The sequence below is a fragment of the Caretta caretta genome, chromosome 16 (assembly GCF_965140235.1).
Source record: "Caretta caretta isolate rCarCar2 chromosome 16, rCarCar1.hap1, whole genome shotgun sequence".
NCBI lineage: Eukaryota > Metazoa > Chordata > Testudines > Cheloniidae > Caretta > Caretta caretta.
Genome location: NC_134221.1, coordinates 12,810,732 through 12,835,453, shown reverse-complemented (window position 1 = coordinate 12,835,453; position 24,722 = coordinate 12,810,732). Strand labels below are relative to the sequence as shown.

Genomic DNA, 24,722 nt, shown 5'->3' with positions numbered 1-24,722 from the left:
GCTACGCAACCCCAGGTAGCCGGAAGTGAGGAGGAACTTCCGGGTTGAGCTTCGTGCTTCCCCTCCGCCAAGATGGCGGCGCCCATGTCCCTGCTGGTGGAGTTTGGGTGAGTGAGGGGCTGCAGCGAGGGGCCTGGAGGCTGGAGCAGGGGTCCTTAGAGCGGCCGTGCCTTGCGGGCGTTTGGGGCTCGCGGCAGTGGGAGCCGCTTCTGTGGGTGTTTGGCCGTGGGGTGGGCCAGGAGGTCCGCGGACACGCTGACTGGCCACGGAGATAGAGCCTGGTGGGTCTGGAGCTGTGGGGGGGACTGGTGCAGGCAGGTGGCGAGACCAATGTACTAGAGGCTGCGGCAAGCAGGTCCGGGGGACCAGGCGGGCCCTGGGGTTAGGGGGCTGGCATAGGGTCGTGGGGGAAGAGTGGAGGAAGCGTGAGGATTTGGGGCACAAAACACGGCACCGGGTGGGGGTGGGACTCTGGAGGTGGTGCAGGGGGCCCAACATCTAGGGTGATTATAGTGCAGGGCTGGGGAACGAGGCTGGCACTAGAGTCGATAATGCTGATTGGGTAGGAGTTTAGGGGGTTACTGGGTTTTGGAGGGATAAGGACTATGGTTGGGTGTGTGGTCACTGCTTTGGAGCACAGACTAGAATGCTTTTCACAATGGGAATGAGAAGAAAAATAGGGATCGTCTGTCCTGCTGTTTAGGAGCAAGGTGTCGTTCTAGACCTAGCATTTTTTGTCTCTCAGAAACTTAGTTTCAGGGAATGCTTTCTAGGTGGGACAACTTTCATCAGGAGGATTTTAAATATCCTATTGAAACACATATGGGGGGCCATCACAAGAAGGAGAGGCTTTAAAATGTGCCTTAAAGGGATCCACAATGAGGGACTAGCTAGGATGGGAGCTGGTCTGCACTAATCAATGAGGAAAGCAGATGTGAGAGAGGCACTGGGGTTTCAGGAATGGGTTGAGTGGGTTGTAATTAACATGTGACTATCCAGAGTTTTCAGAAAATTTAGGACTTCTGTCATCATTCATTGTTGGCAAAAGGACAAATTATGTTAAACAATCAACACATTTACAGAGATAAGGCAACATGTTTTACAAAAACAGTTCTGAAGCTTTGCTGTAGTTTCATTTTGTACTGTAGCACACAAGGCACCCTTTGATCTAGGTGCTGTAAAAACACAGGAAGACACACAACTTGTTCAGAGGCATTTACAATTTATTTTAAAACAAGATTCAATAAGTACCAGGTCTGATATTTCAGGGTTTTGTAACATTTACTCTGTTCCTCCTTCCTATGTTAATGACAAGCCTCTCTGTTGGTCACTGCTTTCTACCTCCCATTTAGTTTTGTAGGCTCTTGTGTACCAATTACTGTCTTTCACTGTTAAAGTCCTCAGTCTTGTAATTGCCCAAGGACTACATCAAATTAGAGCATGCACAATTTAGCGGGAGGTGTTGGGTACAAGTGAGGTCTTAGTTCAGTAGACTAGTACAGTTGCCCCAAAATGTTTTTGTTTGTTTTATTTGATACCACAGTTAACAGGCAGGATTACTGAGATGGCCTTACCCTAGAGAAAACTCCTGTTCTTCACTCGCTGAACAATGGGAGGGAGGTTGTTTTTACTGATGGATTATCCCATTGTGAATGTCAAAAATAGATTATAAATCATTTCCTTTTCCTTTGGGATAGTAAATTGATTAAAATTGAAATAATTTTTATATATATTTTTCAATGTTTATACTGTTTGCTTTTTGCAGTTCTTTTAGCTCAGACAAAGTAAACCAGTAAGGTCAGTTTTCAACATTTGTGAAAACATTTGTCTTGGTCTTACATTTTGTTAAGTCTTTTCTTACAAAAGCTAAAAGGCTTTGCTTGGTTTCCCCATCCCTATACACATACGCAATCTTCATAACCCTTTAAATGCTCATTTCTGTAAGTGGTCCTTCCTCAATCTTTCCCCACTTCCAGCTGCAGTAACTCTCCTAGTTCTCAGAAGAGTAAGAAGCATTTTTGCTTCCCTTGGAAATGCATAAATGAGCTCTCTATGTGTAAATCACAGCTGAGTTCTCCACAGTTAGCGCATTACAGAAGGACCTTATCTCTCCATCTACATTTCTACAGTAACAGTGTGACCTTGTTTTCGTTACATAAAAAAAATGTTTTTCATACAATTACTGTGACTTGTTCTCGTCCAAGAATCTCAGCTAAGGTTAATAATTGCTGCTTCCATTTTTTTGTGAACTGGTGGAAGAACACCAACAGAGCAGTCTTTAGGAGTGTCGCTGCCTATAAGTAGCACTGCTGAGAGCATAACACAGGTTCTGTTGTGCTCTTCCATAGCAGAGCCAAGAAAAACTCCTACTGTGATATTTTTAGATATTGGATTTAAAGGGACTCAGTCACATGTAGATTCAATATTTTCCATGTTATTCACCTGTTTGCTTTTAAAATATGTTTTTGAGACCATTTTCAATCTACATTGTTGTGAGACATACAAGGTATCTGACTCATACTTGTACATCTCAGTTGTAAAAAAGTTATAAAATATTTTCTGCGTTTTAAGACTGAGAATCTTTCCAAGGATTAAATGGTGTCTGCACAGAGTTTGGTAGTTTTTATGAATCCATTATCAAATATCTTCCAAATTCAATACTGGTAGGGCATGAGCCTCTAGCAGCGCCTGTACTTCAGGCAGAATGACTCATGCCAAGATTTTAAAAATTGTGTTAAAGTTTAAGGATTTAGGGGTTTAAATTACTTGATTTTTCAAAAGTGATGAACTGGCTAGCTTCCCTTGAGTTCCATGGGAGCTGCTGCTTGCTCACCATTTCTGAAAATCAAGCCTCATATGAAGTGAGCTATAGCTCACGAAAGCTTATACTCTAATAAATTTGTTAGTCTCTAAGGTGCCACAAGTTCTCCTTTTCTTTTTACAGATACAGACTAACACAGCTGCTACTCTGAAACCTCATACTTAGGTGTCTGAATCTTTATTTAGGCACGTAGTTCTTAAATTCTTGGCCTCACAAAGCAGAACTGAGTCAGTAGCATATATTGTCCAATGTTGCACTTGTATAATGTTAAGTATCAGGGGATAGCCATGTTAGTCGGTATCCACAAAAACAACGAGGAGTACGGTGGCACTTTAAAGACTAACAGATTTATTTGGGCCCAAGCTTTCATGGGTAAGTGTTTTTTTTTCCCACAAAAGCTTATGCCCAAATAAATCTGTTAGTCTTTAAGGTGTCACCAGACTCCTTGTTATATAATGTTGTGACACTTCCCAGACATACCCACGGTTGTGAGGCAGCTCACTACCACCTGCCCTTAGCATGAGAAAGCCTTGTCTGCGTCTGCCTAGAGTCAGCTCCCTGACTCCACTGGCAACATGAGCACTCCCTTCTTGGCCTACGCAGACTCTGCTGTCCTTCTGCAGGTTAGCACTAGGTACTCTCCAACCTGGAGTGTCCAGCCCCTGTTCCAGTGGACATTCACTGCTCACAAAGGAACAGCATCCCTCCGCTTACTAGTTACACATTAGATCACAGCGCCACTATTAAAATGGCATAGCACTTAGATATGTTTATAGTGAAAATAAGCAAAAGTTTATTTAACAAAAATAGAGGTTAGAGAAGTAGCAAGTAAAAGTATTGAAAACAAAGTTACATGTAAAATAAAATCGTAATATGCATTCTAGAGCCTAGACTTCTTTAACAAGTTAATTTCCTTTTTAGTGAAGTTTAGCTCACCCAGAGTCTTTGCAGTGTTTTCCAGCTGGGTTCGTTGTGACCTCCTTTCATAAGACCAAACACAATGACAGTTCATTTCCTCAGTGAAGGATCTAGGGTGTAACTCAGGACCCCAGTTATACCCCCAAATTATTGTCTTTACTCATAAACAGGATACCCCACTGCTGTTTTAGTTTTTTCCTACAGCTCTCTGCTCTTGTATTTTGCAATCTCTTGACTAATATCCGGCTCAGTAATGCAAATAAGCCTCCATTGTAATAAATACAGTGCACAATACACTTGACCAGACAGAGAGAAAAGTATATCCTGCCAGCTACCTGTCTGAACAAAATCTGTTCAAGGCCTGTCACCAGCTGGTGGCTTACTTTTAACTTCAAGGCTTTAAGAACATAATTTCCAGTATAGATATACAACATCTTAAATATTACCTGTCCATACATGCAATGACTGTGATGACCAGTAAGCTACTGGTTTGTGGTAGACACCTTACATGTCACCCGTTGGTAAATTATTATGTATGTACCAGATTCAGTAGATCCCTGTAAAACCACATGCATCCCCTCTGTCAGTTGACATCGAGGTCCCTGGGTCACACCTCCCTTCTTACACTACTGCAGTAGGATCAGCCCTGGCTAATCCATATGCATCAGCTTGGAGCCCTTTAGCCTGGACAGTGCAACTGCCACCATGTTTTCTTTGCCTTTAATATGTACAGTTTTCATCTCATATTGCTGTATTGCTAAGCCCCAGTGTCTCAGTCTGGAGTTGATACCTTTTGTTTTGTGTAGCTGTATCAACGGAGAGTGGGCTGTTAGGACCCTAAACTTCCTGTTAAATAAGTAAGGCCTTAACTGCTTGACCGCCCACACAATTGCATAACATTTGGTTTCTATGACAGAGGAGTTCTGTTTGCCAGGGATCAGGGTTTTTACTTAGGAAAGCAACAGGATGCTTTTTATTGTTTTCACCTGCTTGCGTCAGGACCACTCCCAGGCCTGTGTCGGAAGTGGTGGTGCACAGTTCAAACTCCTTGTCAAAATCTGGTTTGGCCAGAATAGGTTTTAGGCTGTGATAAGGCAAAGAAAATCCTTTCTGACAGGCTGTTGTGCACAGCATCATGTTAGGTTTTCTCTTTTGCACAGGTCTGTGATAGCAGACACCCTGTTGCTAAATCCTTCCATAAACTGGTGGTAATAGTTCTTCAAGCCTATAAATGTCTGAACTTATGTTTTGGTTTCTGGTACAGGCCAGTTAATAGTGAATTCTACTTTCAATAGATCTGGGCAAATCTGGCCCCCTCTTCCAAATGTCCTCCTAGATAAGGGACTTTGGCTGCATCCATTTTATACTTGGACATTTTTGCCATGACACTAGCGTCTTTGAATTTCTTCAGCACAATTCCCAACTGGGTTTTTATGATCTGACCACGAATTGCTGAAGATGGCAATGTCATCTCTGCAGGGTCAAGCAAGCTCCTGTAACCCAGCTAATGCGTGATTCACCAGCCTTTGAAATGTGGCTCCTTCATTGATTAACCCAAAAGGTAACGCTGTGAGCTCAAAAAGTCCTCAATCAGTAACACAGGCAGATTTTTTTTTTCTTCCCCCCTGCACTTCAGTGTTTAAGGAATTTGACAATACCTCTTTGTTAAATTTAGGAGGCTCAGGAACCTTGCCCTGCCTATGGTGTCTAGTGTGGTGTTGATCCTGGGTAAATGGTATGCATCAGGAACCAAGACATCCTTAAGCTTTCTGTACTCAACACACAACCCTTTTGTTCTCCTCCTTTTCAGGGACCGTAACTAGAGAAGCCAGGGACTGTTAGACTCTGTTGTTCTTCCCATTTTCAGCATGCCTGCTATTTCCTTACAAAATTTCTCCTGCATTTTACCAGTTGTCTGGTGTGCTCTGCTGGGTGCATGCTGAGGTCCTTCAATGTTGTTCTCATGGGCCATTTCGTGAGTCAGTCCTGGCCTGCTGGAAAATACCTCTTGGTGCCTTTGCAGCAAAGTCAAAATCTCTGCCTTTTCAGATGGGTTGCCCCTTCAAATATATATCAGTGCTTTCGAGTGAGGTGCCACTATGACAATGAGTCATCAAATCAGTCCCACAGGTCTGTCTTAGAGTCCTCCTCAGCACAGAGCACTTCATAAACAATAAAGCCTCAAACACTTTACTGAGATGGTTAATTGCCCGCTATTTTATAAATGGGGAAATTGGTGACACACAAGAAGTTAGTGGCAGATTCAGGAATAAGGCCCGGATTCCTGGTCCAGTTCAGTAACCCTCTTCGTACAGAGGGTTCTTACAATCCTGTATTCTCAAGAAATTAATTGATCGGGGCTGTAAAGTAGAATCATACTTTCTTCACAGGAGAGTTTGAGGGAAGTCTAAGCCACAGAAATGAGTTTTTTGCATTTAGCCTGGGATTTTCATAGGCCTAAGGGAGTTAGGTACCCAAATCCCATTGAAATCCCAAAATTGTTATAGTCTGGGATCAACTCCTGATAAAGTTCTGCCTCCTAAGCTCACAAGGCTCTGTTTATTGGTCAGCATTTTAATTGTGCTGGCGGATTGTAATATAATGGTCGCAGAAGGAGAGGCGATATCTCTGGGAGTGTTTAAATATCAGGACAGAGACTTTGAACTGGCCTCTTCAACAGGGAGGAAGTACAGAGGGTGGAGCATGTGGTGAGTGATATTTTGTGCAACTTGCATGTAAAGTCCCTTGTTTTGCTTGCTACTCACACTGCGCATATGTTTCTGCTGTAATGCTTGGGAGAGCGATTTATGTAGTTGATAGACCAAGAGGGAACTGCTGGGACTCCAGGATTATCCTCTTGGCTCTGCCTCTGACTTGCTGTGTGACCTTGTATGAGTTGTTTCTTCCCATCTGTAAACTGGGGATAATACTTATTCCACAGGGTGTTATGAGGTTTGAGGTTAGTAAAGTACTTTGAGATCCTTAGAAAAGTGTTATAGAAGGGCAAGGTATTAGAGTCTGTGAGTTTTTAATATAATTGTATTACACTACTGTCTAGAGGCCCAACTGAGTTTGAGGCCCTGTTATGCTAGGCACTAAACAAGCAGATTGTCAGCTCTTTGATGTAGGGATCATCTTTCTGTCCTCTGTTTTGTACAGTGCCTAGCACAATGGGTCCTGGTCCATAGCTAGCCATACAGATAACTAATAGTAAGAGACAGTTGCTGCCCCAAAGTGCTTACAGTCCAAATAGACAAAAACAGACAGACAATGGTCCTACTTGAAATACAATCAGTTCCATTTTGTGTTTGTTCTGAATTTTTTGCATTGTAAACTACCCCATTTATAACTTCTGGACAATAAAACAAAGAATGAGTTGTGCATTCTCTTTTTATTTCAGAGGTGGAGCAGAGCTCTTGTTTGATGGCATTAAAAAACATCAGGTGACCCTGCCCTGTCAACCAGAGCCTTGTGAGTATTAGAGCTTTTCAAATAAGTTGAAAGCATGACAGCAAATGAAATGTGTGTGAAAAGGAAAGTAAGTTTGTACAGCAGTTGTTCAGTTTACAACTGGAATCAATGTGGTTTAGGGCAGTTTCAGCCATGCTGCTATTGATTGGCTAGCTTGGCAGACAATAGTTAACCCTCAAAGTAAATACAAAACATAAATAGACTGAGCACCTTTCCCATCCTCCAGGCAACCACAAAGTGAGTTCCTTTCTTCAAAAATTTTGCCCTCTCCTCTGAATGCTGTTAATACCCAGCAGCCTCTAAATATTTTCATGAAGTGTATTCTCCTTGGTCTGTCCATGAAGCTGCCTGTTAGCCAGTTTTCTCTGTGCTTATATAGGCATATCGCTCTCTTGATTTTAATTTAAAACAACTGAATATACTTAAACCATGCAGACAAGCATGACAAAGCTAGGGCTTGAAAATTATGCTCGCCTTATGTGCAGGACATCCTCTTTTCAGTCCTGCATATAATAAAAAACAAAACACTGCTAGACTGAGTGACCAGTGACTGTTCCAGTGATTATACAACATTAATGTATTTCCTTAGTGATTCGGGATATCAACATCATTCTGATTACGATTTTCCTCCCCTCTAGACTTGCCCACACTTCATTTGCAGTGCGATTTTTAGCAACCGGTATATTCCAGATTGAGTAAGGACTGCATCACTGGGCCTTGTGTATTTAAAGAATTAACAAACTCACCATGTTTCTTGTCTAGTCACTTACTTTGCACCATATGTTCATGTCGTAGTGTACTGAAGAAAAACAATACAGATCTCATGAATACTAGGATCATCCCATTTTAACTGTTTTTTATTAGTAAAGTTTATTTTTGGCCATTTTGGCATCCCTTGCTCTTCCTTTCCTCTTGGGTTGTTGTTATTTTTTGTCCCTCTTTTTGCAGAGCAACTGCTTCTCTCTGGGACGTTGGGCCCAACTATATTTAATTGTTTGTGTATACATTTTGTATAACACCCAGATGCAGGGGGATGGGGAGCTAGGTGAACAAATACGTAAGAACGTATAAACGAATAAAATAGTCTGTGCTCCAAATTTGCCCTGGATAGTGCTCTCTGCATTATAAAAATTGGTTTTATATTTAATTAGTGAGATTACTACACGCTAATCTCCTGATTCTAGGCATGAGGTGAAAATGTGGTTGGATTCTAAACCTGGCTAATGTACACATGAAGATTTTTCTCCCTTTCTCCTCTTGTGTTAAGTGGCCAGAGGGAAGAGGGTCTGGAGGAGGTTAAAGAGGGCAGATGGGAGGGAGCTGCAAATGGGACTACCGCAGGCCATGTATGGAGCCACCTGGCAGCAGCTGTCTTTGCTATCTGGGGTTTGTAGAGATTTTTATCATGTTGCCCCTGAGGAACATATTCCCCCCCCAAAAAAGGGGGTTGTGTGTTGGGTGTATGTGTGTACGTGTACACATATCACCATACTTTATGTGAGACCATATCGTATTTTTCTCAGGTGCTGCAGATCCATGCAGAAAGAAGAGCACAAGTTAAATAAGAACATTTGTCCCAGAATTTTGCTGACAATTTTGATAAACTCATTGATCATGCTGATAAAGAGAAACTAAAGGAGCTCGCTCTTTTGACTTATTCTGCATAAAAACATTGCTAGGTGGGAGAGGACAGCGAAGGAGATATGTCACATGGAGAGAGGATTAAATTGGCTCAGAAAGTAAACCTTAATTTCAAGCATCAAAGGCGCTATTAGAAACAATGAAGCATAAAGAAAAGAAACCCTAAATAAAAACTATGAAAATGTATTTGGCAGTATCCCCCTGAAACAAACCACAGTAATGTATTTAACCACGTGCTTCGACAATCAAATAGAGCATTGTATGAATGCTGCTGCTAGTGATGTCTGAGGTCCTTCCTCCATCCCACTTGGGTTTACAGTGCTGGATTTGTCTATGGTCATGAGAATTTAATTTCCTCTGTTGGAAGGATGGGAAAATAACGAGCATCGTTTAACCCCTGCAGCAGAGTCACAGGTTCAAATCCATGATGTTAGGTTGGCTAAGAGTAACTAGAAAAACTCACTGCAGCGTTTTTACTACTGGATCTTGTATGCTCAGGTGAGAGCACTGATTAAAGAGGCTCTGGATGTTGTGCAAGGAGCTGCTCAACTCTGTATCATAGGCCCTGCACTGCTAACGATCATGAGAATTTTTCCTTTAAGTGGCAGGAGTCTACTTTTGGAGCAGAAGTTCCAAGTGTCAATTGTGTGCAGTAATGACCAATCTGAAGCTTCTAGATGTGTTAAAGTACTTGGCATTCACAGGTTTGGAAGGATAAAATTTTAATCCATAAGTTTCAATAATCATATGTATATTTTCCCCATTTACTCAAAATCTCACAGGGGAAAAATCCATTGTTCATCACAATTTTGAGGGGGGGGGAATTAAAATAACGTATTTGTTGAGTTTGACTGTGCATGGTGCTATCTGAGACACAGGAAATGATACGAGGGATTTACAGTCCAAGCACCTGATCCTGCAAGGTGCTGAGTGCTCTTCACTGCTGTTGAAATCAGTCGGCATTAGTCTCAGCACCTCAAAAGAGGGACGGGGACATACACTCACTCACTCCCCCACTCACTCCCCAATGTATGAACAGAATCGTTCAGATAGAGTAGGCTAGGGGATAGTCAGACCCAAATGTGGTACCTGAGTGCCAGGAAGATAGCTAGAATTGAGCGTACAAGATGGCACCAGTTGTCTAGAAGCACAAAATAATAGTGGTGATAACATTTGGCTGTCAATAAGAAATCAGTATTTTGGAATGATTTTATTGCTGAGTTGATTACTCCTAACTTCTCTTTCAATTTTTTGAAATTAATGTTTAAAATATTTCTGGTAGAGTAAAGTTTTTGTCAAATTAAAAAATAAATAATTGTTGACTTAATCCACAGACATTAAAATAAATAAAAACTAATCCTTCCAAACCACCTGACATGTCATTTTCCATCTTCAAAGGACTATGTGAATATTCTCTTCCTTGCAACACCCCAATGGGCTAGTTAAGTATATATTTACTGATGGGGAAAACTGAAGTGCAGAGGTAATGTGACTTACTAGAGAGAGCATCTCCTGTTCGTATAGAGGTAGAATTAGAATTTGGGAGTCCTGACTCCCAGACCCCTCTTTCACAAGGCCAGTCTGCACAGCCAAATCTCCTATGTCAGGGGAGATCCATATTAGGACACTATCAGGGCACTGTGCCATTAGTATTCAGTTTGGGCATTTGACGAGTCTAGAAATAGTTGTCAGGTTTCAGAGTAACAGCCGTGTTAGTCTGTATTCGCAAAAAGAAAATGAGTACTTGTGGCACCTTAGAGACTAACCAATTTGAGCATAAGCTTTCGTGAGCTACTGCATCCGATGAAGTGAGCTGTAGCTCACGAAAGCTTATGCTCAAATAAATTGGTTAGTCTTTAAGGTGCCACAAGTACTCCTTTTCTTTTTTCAGAAATAGTTGGTCAATTGACCAGTCAAATATTTTAAAGCAATGGCTTATTAGAATAGTACTAACAGTCACAAAAAAGAGTAAGACTTTGTGGTCTCCAATAGGTTTAGGCTTAGGCTTCGATACGTTTGCCTAATTACAAAAAACGAGTTACTGGAGTTATTTTAACTCCGAAAAATTAAATGAAATGTTGTAAAAAATGAAAGAACGCCAAGATGCAATAAAAAGGTAGGCCACTGTCTGTATCAGGACTTTCTTGTTGGAATGTTTGGCAATATTTGACCATGGTCAAGTAATAGGCAGCCAATTGACATAATTTGACTAGTCAGTTGACTGGCTTACCAAGCCTCATTAATATGTCCCTGCCAGGGTAGTTTGGACTGTGTGGATGGGTCCTTTAATCTGTTCTGCCTAGTTGTGCCATCTCCCCCATTGAATCACTGGTATGCAGTATGTCCTGGCAGTTGTCCCAGTGAAGTGGGTGTGTCATTTTTAAGGGAGCCGATTGAGCGGATTCATTTGTAGGTCTTTTTTGTTAGAAGGAAAGATTGAAAAATTAAAATTCTCTTGTGGGAGTCACCTCAGTGCTTTCCTACTAGGCTTAATGTAATGGGAGTTGCGTTAACCCTCTGCCATGGATCAGATTAATCCAGACTCATTGTAGAAGGAACTTCCCAGGCACTGAGAAGCCCATCTCTCTTCTGTGTGACCAAATCCCTCTGATAACAAAGCCTTGCTTTTCTGTCCTTCCCAGCCAGTGTGCTCCTGCACAGGCACCTATTAGGATAACCTTTCGATCCCCTACCACCCAACCCCCACCCCTCACTGCTTTTCTCTTGGTGGTATTTGCTGTCATGACACCACTGTTTAAAGGATGGCAGCAGAGCATAGGCTGATGAGGAGGTTCCTGGCCCTTTAAACTGCTTAGCATGCGTTTCACACGGTTCAGGGTGCCAGCTGTTCCTTTCTCCTCCTGCCCTCACTCACAGGAGCTCTTTGCTGAGCTCAGAGCTCCTGTGCAAAATTGCTTTTCAAAAGAGCCACTTTCTGCTTAATTAAACAATGAGACGCAGTCCCTCTGCACATCTGTAAAGCTCTTTCTGCAGCCCCTTTATCCCACAAACTGCTCCATTCTTATCTCCATTCAATTGTAAATCTTCCTCCCCTTCCCCCATTCGCGCTCTTTCTTTTCCCCTTTCAAGGAAGGCCTAGGAGGTTGGTGTTTCGGGTGGGGGGGGGTGGGGATTGGTTTAATGGTCCTTGCTGTATATGAAAATATAACGTTAGCAAAGTAACTGCTGAAAATGAGAGGCGAGGACTGGCACAGATAATTGTGTGGCTTTTGTATTGCAGAGGAATAAAGTCATAATAGCAATTGGATGGGACATCAATTATTTTCCCCCACTAATCCTGTTCAAGCCATAAACAAATCACTAGTTCTTAAAGGTGATGGGAAGAGGCTGAGGAGTCAGGGCAAGAAACTGTCTTGCTCAACTGGCAGTGCCAGACTGAGCCTGTACCAGGGGAGTCCCTCTACAGGTTTCTGTATAAATAGATGCTGCCAGGGCAAGTGTGAACCAGAGGGATCCCTCTGCAGTCTTTCTGTATGAATAGTTACATTCCTCCATGGGCAGTGAGTCTTGGATGTATAATTCCACATAGTCTGTGGTGTTAGTGGTTAGGTTTCCTCTCTTTCAGCTGTTTCTTTCCCAACACAGTAGGGAAATGTGTGTAAGAGGAAAGTTCATTTCCACAGTGGATTTAAAATGGACTCTGTCTGCATTTAGTAATGCTTTCTTTGAATTGTCAGGGAATTTGCCTGAGTGGCTTACACACATTAATCATCAACAATTCCAGGTTATGCAGAATAGATGAGTGGAGAAATAGATGGGGTATCTGTGGCTAGGTGGGAACACCAACTTCTTTATGTCAGGAAGAGGTTATAGTTAGGGTGATGCAGTATTGTATAACTAGGGTTGATAGGATGCAATTAAGAAAATGAGAATTTAGGCTATTGGTAAAAAATTCCTAACTTTGCGTGCTATGGCACAATCCCCCATGGGATGTGGAGGAAGCACCACATTCCCTGTGCCCTTTAAAACTAGACTGGACAAAGCCCTAAACAATCTTCCATAGGAAATAATCCTGGACTAGTAGAGAGAAACTAGAAGAGCCCTGGTCATCATTTCTAACTTCTCTGATTCCTAATCCAGCCTTCACTGCCTGTTGAATACAATCACCAACTATTGTCCCTTCTTTTAGTAAGATTCTCCTTAACTCCTTCCTTAGATAATTTTGAACAAGAGACTGGACCATGTACCACTACTAGTGATCCATGATCCTAATAAAAAGAGACAGTTTAGTGCACTGGCATTTATTCAGAAGCCTTAAGTGACCATAGCATTGGGTGTTGTAAGATTAGAAACTCCGATTTCGGCAGTGTGGCGGGATTAGCTTTACGCAGAGGATCAGATCAGGGTCCCTTTAGAGATGAGAGGAACTGATGGAAGCACTTTGGATCTGACAATTTGCTGCTGGCTGGCAAATGGGATTGAAGAGGCCTTGAACTTGTGATCTCCCTACCAGCTAACTGGAGGGAATGTGAGATCCGGGATCTGAGTGCTCCCTTCTAGTTTACAAGAGCTGACAGAAAATCCCATGATCCACATGTTCCTGATGACCGACAGGGCCCAGGACTCATCCAAATGCAGGGCCCAGGACAGAGGTCCTCCATCCTAGCTAACAGAAGGGTTATGGAAGAACACAGCATCTGGTCTCTTCCTGTGCTGTGGATAAGAGGGAATGGAGGAAGCACTAATATGGACCCTCCCTTCCAGTTAAAAGCGGTGGCAAGGAGGGAGGGAGAGTTATCTCTCTGCCAGGTGATTGTAAGAAAAACCCAGGACCCAGGCATTATCTTCTAACAGACAGAAGCTGATGGTTCCAGTATCTGGATTCTCTCTTTGACCAAAGTCACTAAAAGCTCCCTGTTAATAGAATCCAAATTGGAGTCTTTTTTTTTATTCTCCTATAAATGTCAGAAATGGCTTGGAAGATGTCAGTGAAAACAGATTCAAAATGTCTCTCGGCCTTGCTGTGGTCACCATGCAGAGTTACCATGCCTTGAGTCTGAGACTTTGTCTACACTAGAACTTACTTCGGTACACCCTGGAGTGATGTCAGTTGAGCCGACCTAAGTGCTGGTGTAGACAGCACTCTGTCGGCAGGAGAGTCTCTCCTGCCAGCATAGCTACCGCTGCTTGTGGGAGGTGGAGTAATTAAGCAGACTGGAGAGTATTGGCTTAGAGTATCTTCACCAGAAGCGCTACAGAGGCCAGCTGCATCGGTGCAGCTGTGTCTCTGTAGCGCTTTGAGTGTAGATGTAGCCAGAGTTTAACCCTTGTCCTCTGATTCTGCTTATATAAGCCATTCCAGGCCTTCTGCTGCAGCTTATGGTACCCTGCCATCTGCTTTGGGGGTTCACTTTGCACGTTAACTAGCCTGAGAAACCCCTTGTCCATTTTTACAATGGGCCCTTTCATAACATGTGGCCCTTGTGCTAATTAGAATTCAGTAAAATGGACAAGGCACTCACCTGCCTGAGTGGTGTATTTTGGGTTTTTTTTTATATTTTGAAAAATAAGCCACCTAACCTGGCAAAGGGGTTACAAATTCTCTTCCCAGAGGGAATGATAGAAGAGGCACGCAAAGAGGGGACTTTGTCATGGTTACAGGCCAGTGGCTGAGAATGTGGGTGGGATGGAGCTTGGCCAGATTTAGTGACCTCAACAAATTGGAGCTCAGCCGTGGTCAGTATGATAAATGATCTTATTCTGGGTCAGAGAAATGGTACCCCTTGGGGGGGTGTCTGCAAGGCAGCCCGAGAAAACCGGCTGTGCTGTTGCAACACTGACCTCTTGGTGAGCAGGTCTGCATACATCTTATTTATTACAAACCAGAAAAGAACTGACCAGTATCTAGGCCTTAAGAGTCCCCTGTTTTTCTGAAATAGGCTTCCTGTTCTGCACCTAAAATAAGGATATTACTGAAAATACACCCTCTGGAAGCCCTAGCAGGAGGGTTGGATCGTGCATCTGCTTGTTAATGTATGAGGGAGGTGCCGATATGCGTATGTTGTATTTGTGTGTGTAAATCTGCCAGTGACACACACACACAGCCCTCTGTGTGTTTGTACAGCTTCTTTGTTAGTGGAGGGCTGTGTTTTCACATTCACTGATATTACGTTAGTGCAAGATCAGCGAGTATGTGTTTCAGGCAACGTTTGGGTTCCTGCATGTTTACCTGGTTGGTGAGCTTTTGCAGCGAAAAGCTGGCCCTGTGTTTCTTATTCCAGGCACCTGCCTGCCATGACTGGTTTCTCTCTGCTTACAGCAAGTGCGTTCTATGCTGAGTTATCACTGATGAATCCGTCAGGCCCAGGAGGTTTTATTGAGCAGGGAAGGATCTATAGGTTTCAGCTATGGTTCTGAGGGTGCAAATGAGCCCAGGTGTTTGTACAAGGCAGCACGCAGATGGAGTCCCACATTACTTTCTCTAAGAGGACATTCAGCTGATTCTTCCTGACAGAAAAGTTAGATATGGCAGATCAGACTTTGGAGGAGACCAAGCTGGAGACTATGCAGATCTTTCAACCACATTCAGGGATATTTATAATGCAGCTTGTGTGGGTTAAAAACAAGCCTGGGATTTGGGTATATGCTCACTGCAGCTCTCACATCCTGTCCACTTGCATGACAAGCAAGTGGCTTTGTGTCACTGAAAATATGCTCATTTTCGTGGATCTGTTCTTTCCCATTGGGCTGTTTGTTTTGTGCGTATACAGTGGCCCTACGGCTTTCAGCCCCCACGAGGCACTTGAACGGTCAGTTCACTCACATTTGCTATTTTGTCTTGGCTTTTCTATGAACTTCAGAATGTTCCTGTGAATATTGTGCTGGTGAAAGGCACTGGGTTGATAGCCCTGAAGACGGAGTTCTCTCTGTCCACAGAACAGAAACAGGGTTCCCCACCATTGTTCTTCAACCCCAAATTGCAGAGACGTCCTCTGAGGTCAGAGGGTAGTTCAGCTGCTGTGGCCCATTCTGCCCTTGGCACCTCTGTTGAGATTAGCACTAATTGGCCCCATTGTTGGCAGTTATGGTGGGTTTTATGGTCTGGATATTTGTCTGCTGGGAACTGGACTGAAACTACTAAAGTAATTTCACTGAGGCCATATGATGTTAACAAATCTTGGCCATTATTAAGTGGGCTGGGTTTAAAGTGGTGAACTAAAGGAAAACAGCTCAAGATCCTGTTATCAATCCTCTGAGCCATCCAGTTTCCTATGTCTTAACATTATTTTTATTGTATAATGTTCAATAAGCAACACAGAGTTTCCATTGCACAAAATACGTGATCTGTCACCTCCAAGGGGCAGCATACATTGTGAAATTGCCCTTCTGTAAATATTAAATACTCCTGTTCTGATGATGTGGGTCCACTTTCATAAGCAGTTTAGATAAAGTATAAAATTGGTGTCCCAGTGGTGAGGATTCAGCTTGGCGGTGGACAGGAGGGGGTGGTCAGTTTAACTGGCTTTCCTTCCAATTGATTATTTCTGCAGATCCATACACTTGCATGGTGATTTACAGACAAACAGGACCTTAGCCCGAGGAGCTTACAAACCAAATTATACATAGCACAGCTGGTGTAACAAAAAGCGGGGGTTGCTGTAGGAAAGATAAGGGTTGTGATAATAAAAGAGCAGGACTTGTGCTTTAGATGTGCATACTATTTTTTCTGGGAGTCCAGGAGCTCCAATCACAGACCAGGACCCCATTGTGCCAGGCCCTGTACAAATGCAGAACAACCAAAAGACCTTGCAATCTAAGTATTCTTATTCAGTTTTTGTATTTTGTCTGTGCATGCTTCTTGGATCTGTCATTTTTCATTCTTTAAATTATATTATTGGTAGTTTTGAGGAGCAAAGATAAATACGAGGGCAGGAGCAGAATTCAGTGCTGGAAGAACAGCTGAAAGAAGTGAGTCTTGAGATAGGATTTGGAGAAGGAGTGAGAGTTACATTGCCCTTCGGATCTGAGGGGATAGCCAAAAAATAAATGGGGAGGGAAAGCTTACATAACAACGGCCATAGTGGGTCAGACCAATGGTCCATCTCAGTATCCTATCTTCCAACAGTAGCCAATGCCAAGTGCTTCAGAGGGAATGAACAGAACAGATAATCAAGTGATCCATCCCTGTCGCACTCTCCCAGCTTCTGGCAAACAGAGGCTATGGACACTCGGAGCATGGGGTTGCATTAATTTCTCCAGATTGTATAGTTCTCCTATGCACATGTGTGAGACTTCTGGGGGGGTGTTGGTGTGAGTGTTCTTCTGTGTGTGGGTGCAAGCTGTCTGGGCTCTGTAACTGAAGGCACAGATGGGGCTGAAAATAATGTATTTATTGTGGAAGGGTGGGGGGGAATCTTCCAGTACAGTCTTGAAATAAGCCAGCCACACCACATTGCAAGCTTCTTCTGGGTGGCTATCCTCTGTCCAGCTGGCGGAGTGCAGGGATGGTGTGGCTTTTACCTGGTAAAATCTTGGGTTTTTTTTCCTGCCCTGGGAAAAACTAATTAGTTCCGGTTTAAGGCATTTTCTATTTTAAAAACTAATTAATGTACACTACATTACAATTAGGTTTAGTTGCATATTCGAATTGTGGTTCCAAAAGGTAGTAGATTCGTAGATTAATTTAGGTCGTACAAATAAAGTAAAACTGCAGTGGACATAATATGTAATTCCAATACTGAACATCAGAATGTCTGTACCTTTTTGGTTTGGTATTTTCTCAAGGAAGTTATACATGTCATGCTTGATATTTCAGTTTTCAATATTCTATAAATACATCTCAAAAAATGTATGAGATGAAAACAACAATATGCAGAGTTGTAGGCTTGAAGCATTAGGCAGTCGAAGACCTGCAGAGTTGCAGATTACCAACCCCTTTGGCCATGCAGCATTCTGTAGCAGAAGACCAGCTGTGATGTAGTAGTGGATACACCAAGCTTATTCCTCAGTTTTGAATAGCTGTATCCAAAGGACGAAAAGATTCATTCTGTGCTTGCTGGACTTGCTGGATGCTGATGCAATTATTTTTCTCCGTTTCCCGTTTTAAACTGGGTTTCAGCTGGTATTCAGACCAGTGCCCTGTCTTAAACTCATGTTTCCTGATGCACTGTGCTTGTGTTTAAACGATCTGTCCTGAAGGGCCCCGGAGAAGGAGGCTGTTTACTCTATCATCTACCTCATTGTTTTGTGCCCTCATGCAAGTGCATTGCTTACAAGTATAAGGCCCTTCATAGTGTGGCTGTGGTGGGTATGGTTTTCCCTTTTGCACTCCTCCTGTGGGAATGTTTCTCATTCTCATTCCCTGGCTGGCATTTCATAGTGATGGAGAGTGAAAGCAGTTTGGGGGTGAGCTCCTGGGGGCTGTACGTTGCAGCCTCATTTTTCAGTGGAAGGTTGACATCATTCGTTCGCTCTTGTTCTGGTGGCTGGCTGACCTGCCCCGTATGCCGTCTATCTATTGCTCCCTGTCTCCAGGGAAGTGGTCACCTTGGAAGATAGTATATTCCATGCTGCTAAACTAAACTTCTCTAAATGATATTTGATTAAAAAGAAATCCCCGTTCTGACCGTTGGTGAAGATCCAATGTACAGGGCAATCTGCTGCCATGAAACTATCTTCCCTTCATGATGGAAACTGCCCAGTTTTGAGAGGCAGCATCACTTGGCATGGTTCTCTAGGCAATCCCCTCTGGCCGCCTAGAATACATCCGTCCCAGTGCTTTAGAGGAAGCCAGCAACATAGGGCCATAGAGGATGTGTGAAAGAGGAAAAAATGGAAGGAATCCTCTGGAGGAGACGCACTTAAATTGCAACGGATGGGGATTTTTTTCCTGGGAAGGTGTATCTCCATTCCCTGTAACTGACTTACACCTGTTTACAGCAGAGTAGAGTTTACTCTTCATGTGGGGAGAGTCACAAATGTGAAAGACAGCACCTACCTCTGTGTAGGTTTACTGTAAAGAAACAAAGCTCTATTCCAGGGAGCTTCCCTGACAGCACAACACAATGTGCTGACACAGTGCAAAGACTGAGTCACCCTATTACAAGGGTATTTATTTCATGGATCAGTCATGTGACAACTGCACCAAAAATAGTATTTTAGCTCAGCCTGTAAAAGAGGGTTGTGAAAATGTTTACAGTGACTAGGAACCATTTATAACCCACAGAGAGATGTGCAAATACATCCCATTATTCCCTTTGATACAGTTAGAGGGGGTTCAAGCCCTTATATCTGATAGGTGGATTTGTGCACTGGGAACACTTCCTTGTGCCTTTGAAACAAATAAAGCTTTTTGTGGGCTTTCAAAAGGCTCTTTAAAGGAGCCCTGGGAGAATAACTGATTGTAGATTCAGAATGATGAAGTGGATTGTGGAACAGTGAAATATAGAGGCAAATGCAGGAGAACGCCACGTTGTAATTTGTCAGCTTCTCCAAACTCTGCAATGGATTATTCTCTCCCTCTGACGCTTCTCCCCTCTCCAATAGGAAATTAACTGATGCTATCACTAAAGAAATTGTTTTTGCCTCACAAAGTAAAATTGTTACTATAAAAACCTGCTAGCAGTGTCTCCTCCTCCTTTTACATGAAGACAAATCCTTCCTGTCACCTACTGAAATAGAAAGATAAAGGCTGAGCTTTAATAAAGAAGCTATCAAACAAAGCATGTGCGTGGGGATGTGGTGGGGGAGCAGAGGGTCCAAGCTGAAGGTGGGATGCCAAAGGAGATTATAAAGGGCTTGAGTAGAACTACACTTACCTCTAACATTTCTGTTTATGCATGTGTCTGTATATTCATGGATGTTTGCCTATGTCTTATGGGGGTTACGTTTTCAAAAGTATAAACCTTCAAAAGTGCCAGCCTGCCTTCAGACATCCTGGGCCTGGCTTTCAAAGGTGGCAAATGCTCACATCTCCCACTGAGCTCCCTTGCCAAAGTGGGTGTTCTGCACTTCAAAACTTAACAAACACAAAGCCAGCCCCGGGATGTAGATGTCTCTTATTGGGATGCCCAAAATGAGCAGACGTTTACAAATATAGTCGTCTGTTTGTATCCTGCATGTGTCTATCAAAGTGACTGTTCCAGGGAAAAAGAAAAGGAGTACTTGTGGCACCTTAAGACTAACAAATTTATTTGAGCATAAGCTTTCGTGAGCTACAGCTCGCTTCATTGGATGCATGCAGTGGAAAATCTGATGAAGTGAGCTATAACTCATGAAAGCTTATGCTCAAATAAATTTGTTAGTCTCTAAGGTGCCACAAGTCCTCCTTTTCTTTTTGCAGATACAGACTAACACGGCTGCTACTCTGTTCCAGGGAGGGTCACATTCTAACCCACTTGTTAGTTTCCTCTTCAATTTCTCAAACAAATTCTTACACACCATGCAAGTATCCATGCCTGTCGCAGCCCAAGGGTGAATGTTTTTAGGAGACTTGAGTGAAATCAATTCAGCCACTTTTGAGTTATACCGCCATTTTGTGTGGGGAGGGGAAAGAGAGGGAAAGGGGGACACTTTTACCACGTGTGTTCAATCCATTTTAGTACTTGCTTCAGACAGCCAACACTAGAAGCTTCAAACTTAGCTTCTTGTGTCGTCCTCATTGAGACTACTGAATTCCTCATCTTCACGCTTGTATTGTTTTAATCCTAACCATTTAAAGTTTGCAATTTAAATGTTTGATTCCTGTTCCATTAACTGTGAGAGGCTTTTTGCAATTTCTGTGGTCAGGTCTGCATGTCCAACCAACTCTGTATATGGGGATGTGAGTGTGCATGGTGTGTGCCTCCTAACAAAAGAGATGCCCCTTCCTGGTGGATGCTGATCTGGGTGGGTTCTTGAGGATCCCTTCTGTTATTCCCTTGAAGACCCTGGAAGAGCATGGCATCTCTGCTAACTGCAGAGTGAGGGCTGGGACCCTGGTATTTGCACTCCTGTGAAACAGCAGTGGATATTTGGTGCTGATAAGGAAGCTAGTCTATAAACTGTCATCCTCTCTCCTTTCAGGGGACATCAGAAACCTGCTAAAGTGGATCAAACAGAATCTATTAAAAGAGAGACCAGAATTATTTATTCAGGGGGACACCGTGTAAGTACAGATGTTAAAGACTTTGCTCATGTTTCCATCTGCAAGTCCTAGTGCAGAGGGCATGTATGTTACTGCTGGTGGCAGGCAGAAAGTTATATCAGTTGAAATATGGCATATTCTAGAAGAAATGACACAGAAGAGGATACGCCAGACTTGAATAGGGAAAGAGGGTTAATTCTGCTGTTGTCTTGCTGTATGACCAAAGGCAGATCACTTAGCTTCTCTGTGCCTCATCATTCCTATCTGTAAAACGGGGATAAATACTACCCCGAAGGAGGGATAGGAGGCTTTGTTTTTAAAGGGCATTGATTTCCTTGGATGACAGGGACTATGCAAGTGCAAAGTGGTAGAGGGAGATGGGTTAATATTCTAGAGAATTATCCAGATTGTGCTCTTTGCCAGGTCTGACTATGAGAACTCCAGCTCCTTCTGAACCTAAACCCAACCCAATTCCACAAAATGTCTGTCTCCTCATGACCCACAGCACGAGGTCCCCCTGCACTCACGGCCTCCTTCCCTTCCCTGTCACCTCAAGTACTGGCATTGTGTGGAGATTGCAGGGTTGAGGTTTTAGCAAGTAGATCATCCCCCTGTTCCGGCTGTGTGTCTGTGTTGCACAGCGCAATCTCTGTTCACATCACTGGGCTTGGATCAGTCACTCTGAGAAGCACCAACAAATAGATCTGCTGGGAAATTTATTTTATTTTTAAAATGGGGCCAATCTCATTGGAAAAGGCCAGAAGAAATGGAGCACAATGTGCTGTGCAGGCAATTCCCAGCTGCAGAATGGAGGTTGGGATGTTTAACATTCCTCACAGGTCTCTGTGAGCTGAAGCATGTGCCAGGTCCCCGGGTAGCAGGAGAGACAATTGCAGGACACTGAAGATCAAAGAAGGGGAATCCCTTTGCCTCTAATCAGGAGCTCTGAGTTGATCCTGGGTGTTTACAACCTTTAGCGGGGCACTACAATTGCTTTCCTTAGCTCTGAATTGACCTCTCTGCACTCGATTGCAGTGCATGGGCTTTAATTACCTGGCTTTTCTATGTGGTATTGAAATGGAGTCATCTCAGAGCCTTCTCATGAATGGTGTCTTTTGATTCAAATGAGCTCTGGGATCAATCTAGTTTCCCCTTTATTTGATCTAGAAAGGGTGCTGCCTGTCCCTGTTTCCACCTCTGTGCTATGATTCCCTTTTCACATCAGCTTCACAGACAAGACTGCCTGTGGTCTGCTTTTTAACAGCCAGTGGTGGTAACTCCTTGCAGCTTTTAGCAATCCTATTGCCTGACAACTTCTCTGTGTTCTGCAGGCGGCCAGGAATTTTGGTGCTCATCAATGATGCAGACTGGGAACTAATGGTCTGTACTACTTCAGTTTTATTTTCTTTGTTATGTTGCTCTGCCTGATTTGTGGATGTTCTTGGGAAGCTATTCTAGATTCTTACCCCAAGCTAAGCATCTAGTAGTGGGCAATGGGAGGGAGGAGTTCCTCCATGTGTTGTACTGGCTGTGGCTGTTCTAAAGCCTGGAGCCTTTATCTAACCTGCTGAGGCTCAACCGCCATTCAGTCCCCCAGAAGATCACCCACACTCCCTGACCTTCAACTCAGTTCCCAGAGGAGTGAAGCCCACAGCTGGTGTGTCATCCATGCTTGAGATAATCACTTGCTTAGCGGGGCACCAACATTGCTTCACAGCCTTGGGCAATTGTAAGAGCCATTGATTATAACAAGGTGAGTGCTTGGGAGGTGAAGACCATGCTCAGGTGAGCCAAAGAAGCATGCTGAGGTAGAACAAGCTAAGCTGGCCCTTGCAGTTTTTGCTGCACTAGGATTATGTCTAAAGCGGGGAAGAATTCTTCTGTCCACCTTGTGCTGTCTAGACCATGCGTTAGGTTGGCTTAACTATGCTGCTCAGGAGTGTGGATTTTTCACACCCCAGAGCATCGTAGCTGGGTCAGATTAACTTTTTAGTGCAGATGTGGCCTAGGCAAACAGGCTAATGTCTTCCCCCTCAGCCCAGCATCACACACCATAAATAGTCACTAACTAGTCTGCAGATATAATAGTCCATTCTGAGAGTGGCACTTCCCCATGACAGTGAATGTATGAGAGCTCCCTCTCCTGTCTACTCCACCTTGCCTTTCTTAGAAGTAACCCTCTGTAGTCCCTAGTGTTCTGGCATCTGTTATAAGACATTCTTCTTTTGCAGTCTCTGTTTGGAAATGCCTATTAAACCATTTCTCATTCTTTCTTGACCTGCAGGGCGAGCTGGATTATAAACTCCAGGACCAGGATAATGTGGTTTTCATCTCAACGTTGCATGGTGGTTGACTCTTGGAAGACACAAGGACATAAAACAAAAACACTGGGGGAGAACCCTCATGACTTCTGAACTGTCTGTGCCTCGCTTACAAGCCATGGCAAATCATTTACACTGTCATTAGGCGTACAAATAAAGCCCATGCCAGTGACTGGCCTGGCGTGCACGTCAGGCACTTCCATCCTTTGGTTCTACTTTAACCTCTCCTGTCTGCAATCCCAGGTACATAGGTGATGGGAAACTGCTGTTGCACTTGGTCACTTTTTATTCCTGGGTCCATGAAGGAAGGACTCCTGGACTAGGTGCTGAAAATTAGTTTAAGTGTGTGGGGGTGCCTGGAGAAAGATGATCTGGGGAACTGTGGCTACGCTTCAGCGCAAGGATGGGCTGACTTTGCCTTGCCTGCAATAGTTGTGTTTCTTTCAATGGGACATTTATTTGGTGGAGTGCCTTTCATATGAACTGTATCCCAAAATGCCTTGCAACGTTAGCAGATAAGTGGAAATGTGAAATACAGGAAAGAAGGAAAAGAGGTTTTTAGCTGTGTCTTCACATGAGGTGGAGAGTGGATGGTAATGTACCCTGAGGGTGTGTCTACACTGCAATTAAAAACCCACAGCTGGACCAGGTTAAGGGGCTGTTTTAATTGTGGTATTGATGTTCAGGCTCCAGTTCCCGTGAGGTGGGAGGGTCCCAGAGCTCGAGCTGCAGCCTCAGTCTGCAATTAACCAGCCCTGTAGCCTGAGCCTCACCAACCCAACCCAACTGCTCCGGTGCAGCTGTGGGTTTTTGATTGCAGTGTAGACACCTATTAGAGCCTGGCTCTCCCCTCACCTGCATCTTGTCACTGTTTACATCTGTGCAAAGTGGGTGTGAAACACCATTCTAACTTCCTAATGTTTACAAATCTGTACAAAGGAGGGTAAAACACTGGCAGATGAGACTGGAGCACCCACCCAAGTGCAAATAACTACGCTACATGCAAGGCAGTAGAGAAGCAGGCCCTCTGCCTATAAAATCTGGTGCAGTGAATCACGTTTCTGAGATGGGAAGCAGAAGTGTAAGAACTGCATTGAATGTGGTTTTCAGCATCAGAGATGTGGAGCCAGAACTGCTGCAGAGCAGGTACGCACCAGCCATCCTGGCTTTGCGCATCAAAAACTGCTGCAGAAATCTAAGGGTAGAGGGGCTGGAACATACTGAAAACAATAATGAAAATGCTGCAAAAGCAAATAGTATGCATCTTGTAAACGCTTTCCCCAGATTCCTGAAAGGAAGGTGAGACTTCCCATGGTCGTTTACCAACTGAGAAAGTCCTGTTATTGCTGTGGCTGAAATGGAGGTTTGTGTTTAACAAACTGAGGTGGTTGTTTGACTTCCAGCAATTTCCCTGAAAATGCATATTGGCCCAGACTCCTCCTCTGTGCTGCTAACCAGGCCACAG

General features: G+C 43.5%; 1 protein-coding gene across 1 annotated transcript; it reads left to right on the top strand.

Moving 5' to 3' along the window:
• Positions 1 to 23,449, top strand: URM1 (ubiquitin related modifier 1). The gene is made up of 5 exons (XM_048823195.2): positions 1 to 107; positions 7,140 to 7,210; positions 20,876 to 20,957; positions 22,268 to 22,316; positions 23,221 to 23,449. Exons 1-5 carry the CDS (start codon positions 73 to 75, stop codon positions 23,287 to 23,289), a joined length of 306 nt encoding a protein of 101 aa, XP_048679152.1. The 5' UTR covers positions 1 to 72; the 3' UTR covers positions 23,290 to 23,449.
• Positions 23,450 to 24,722: the final 1,273 nt, after the last annotated feature.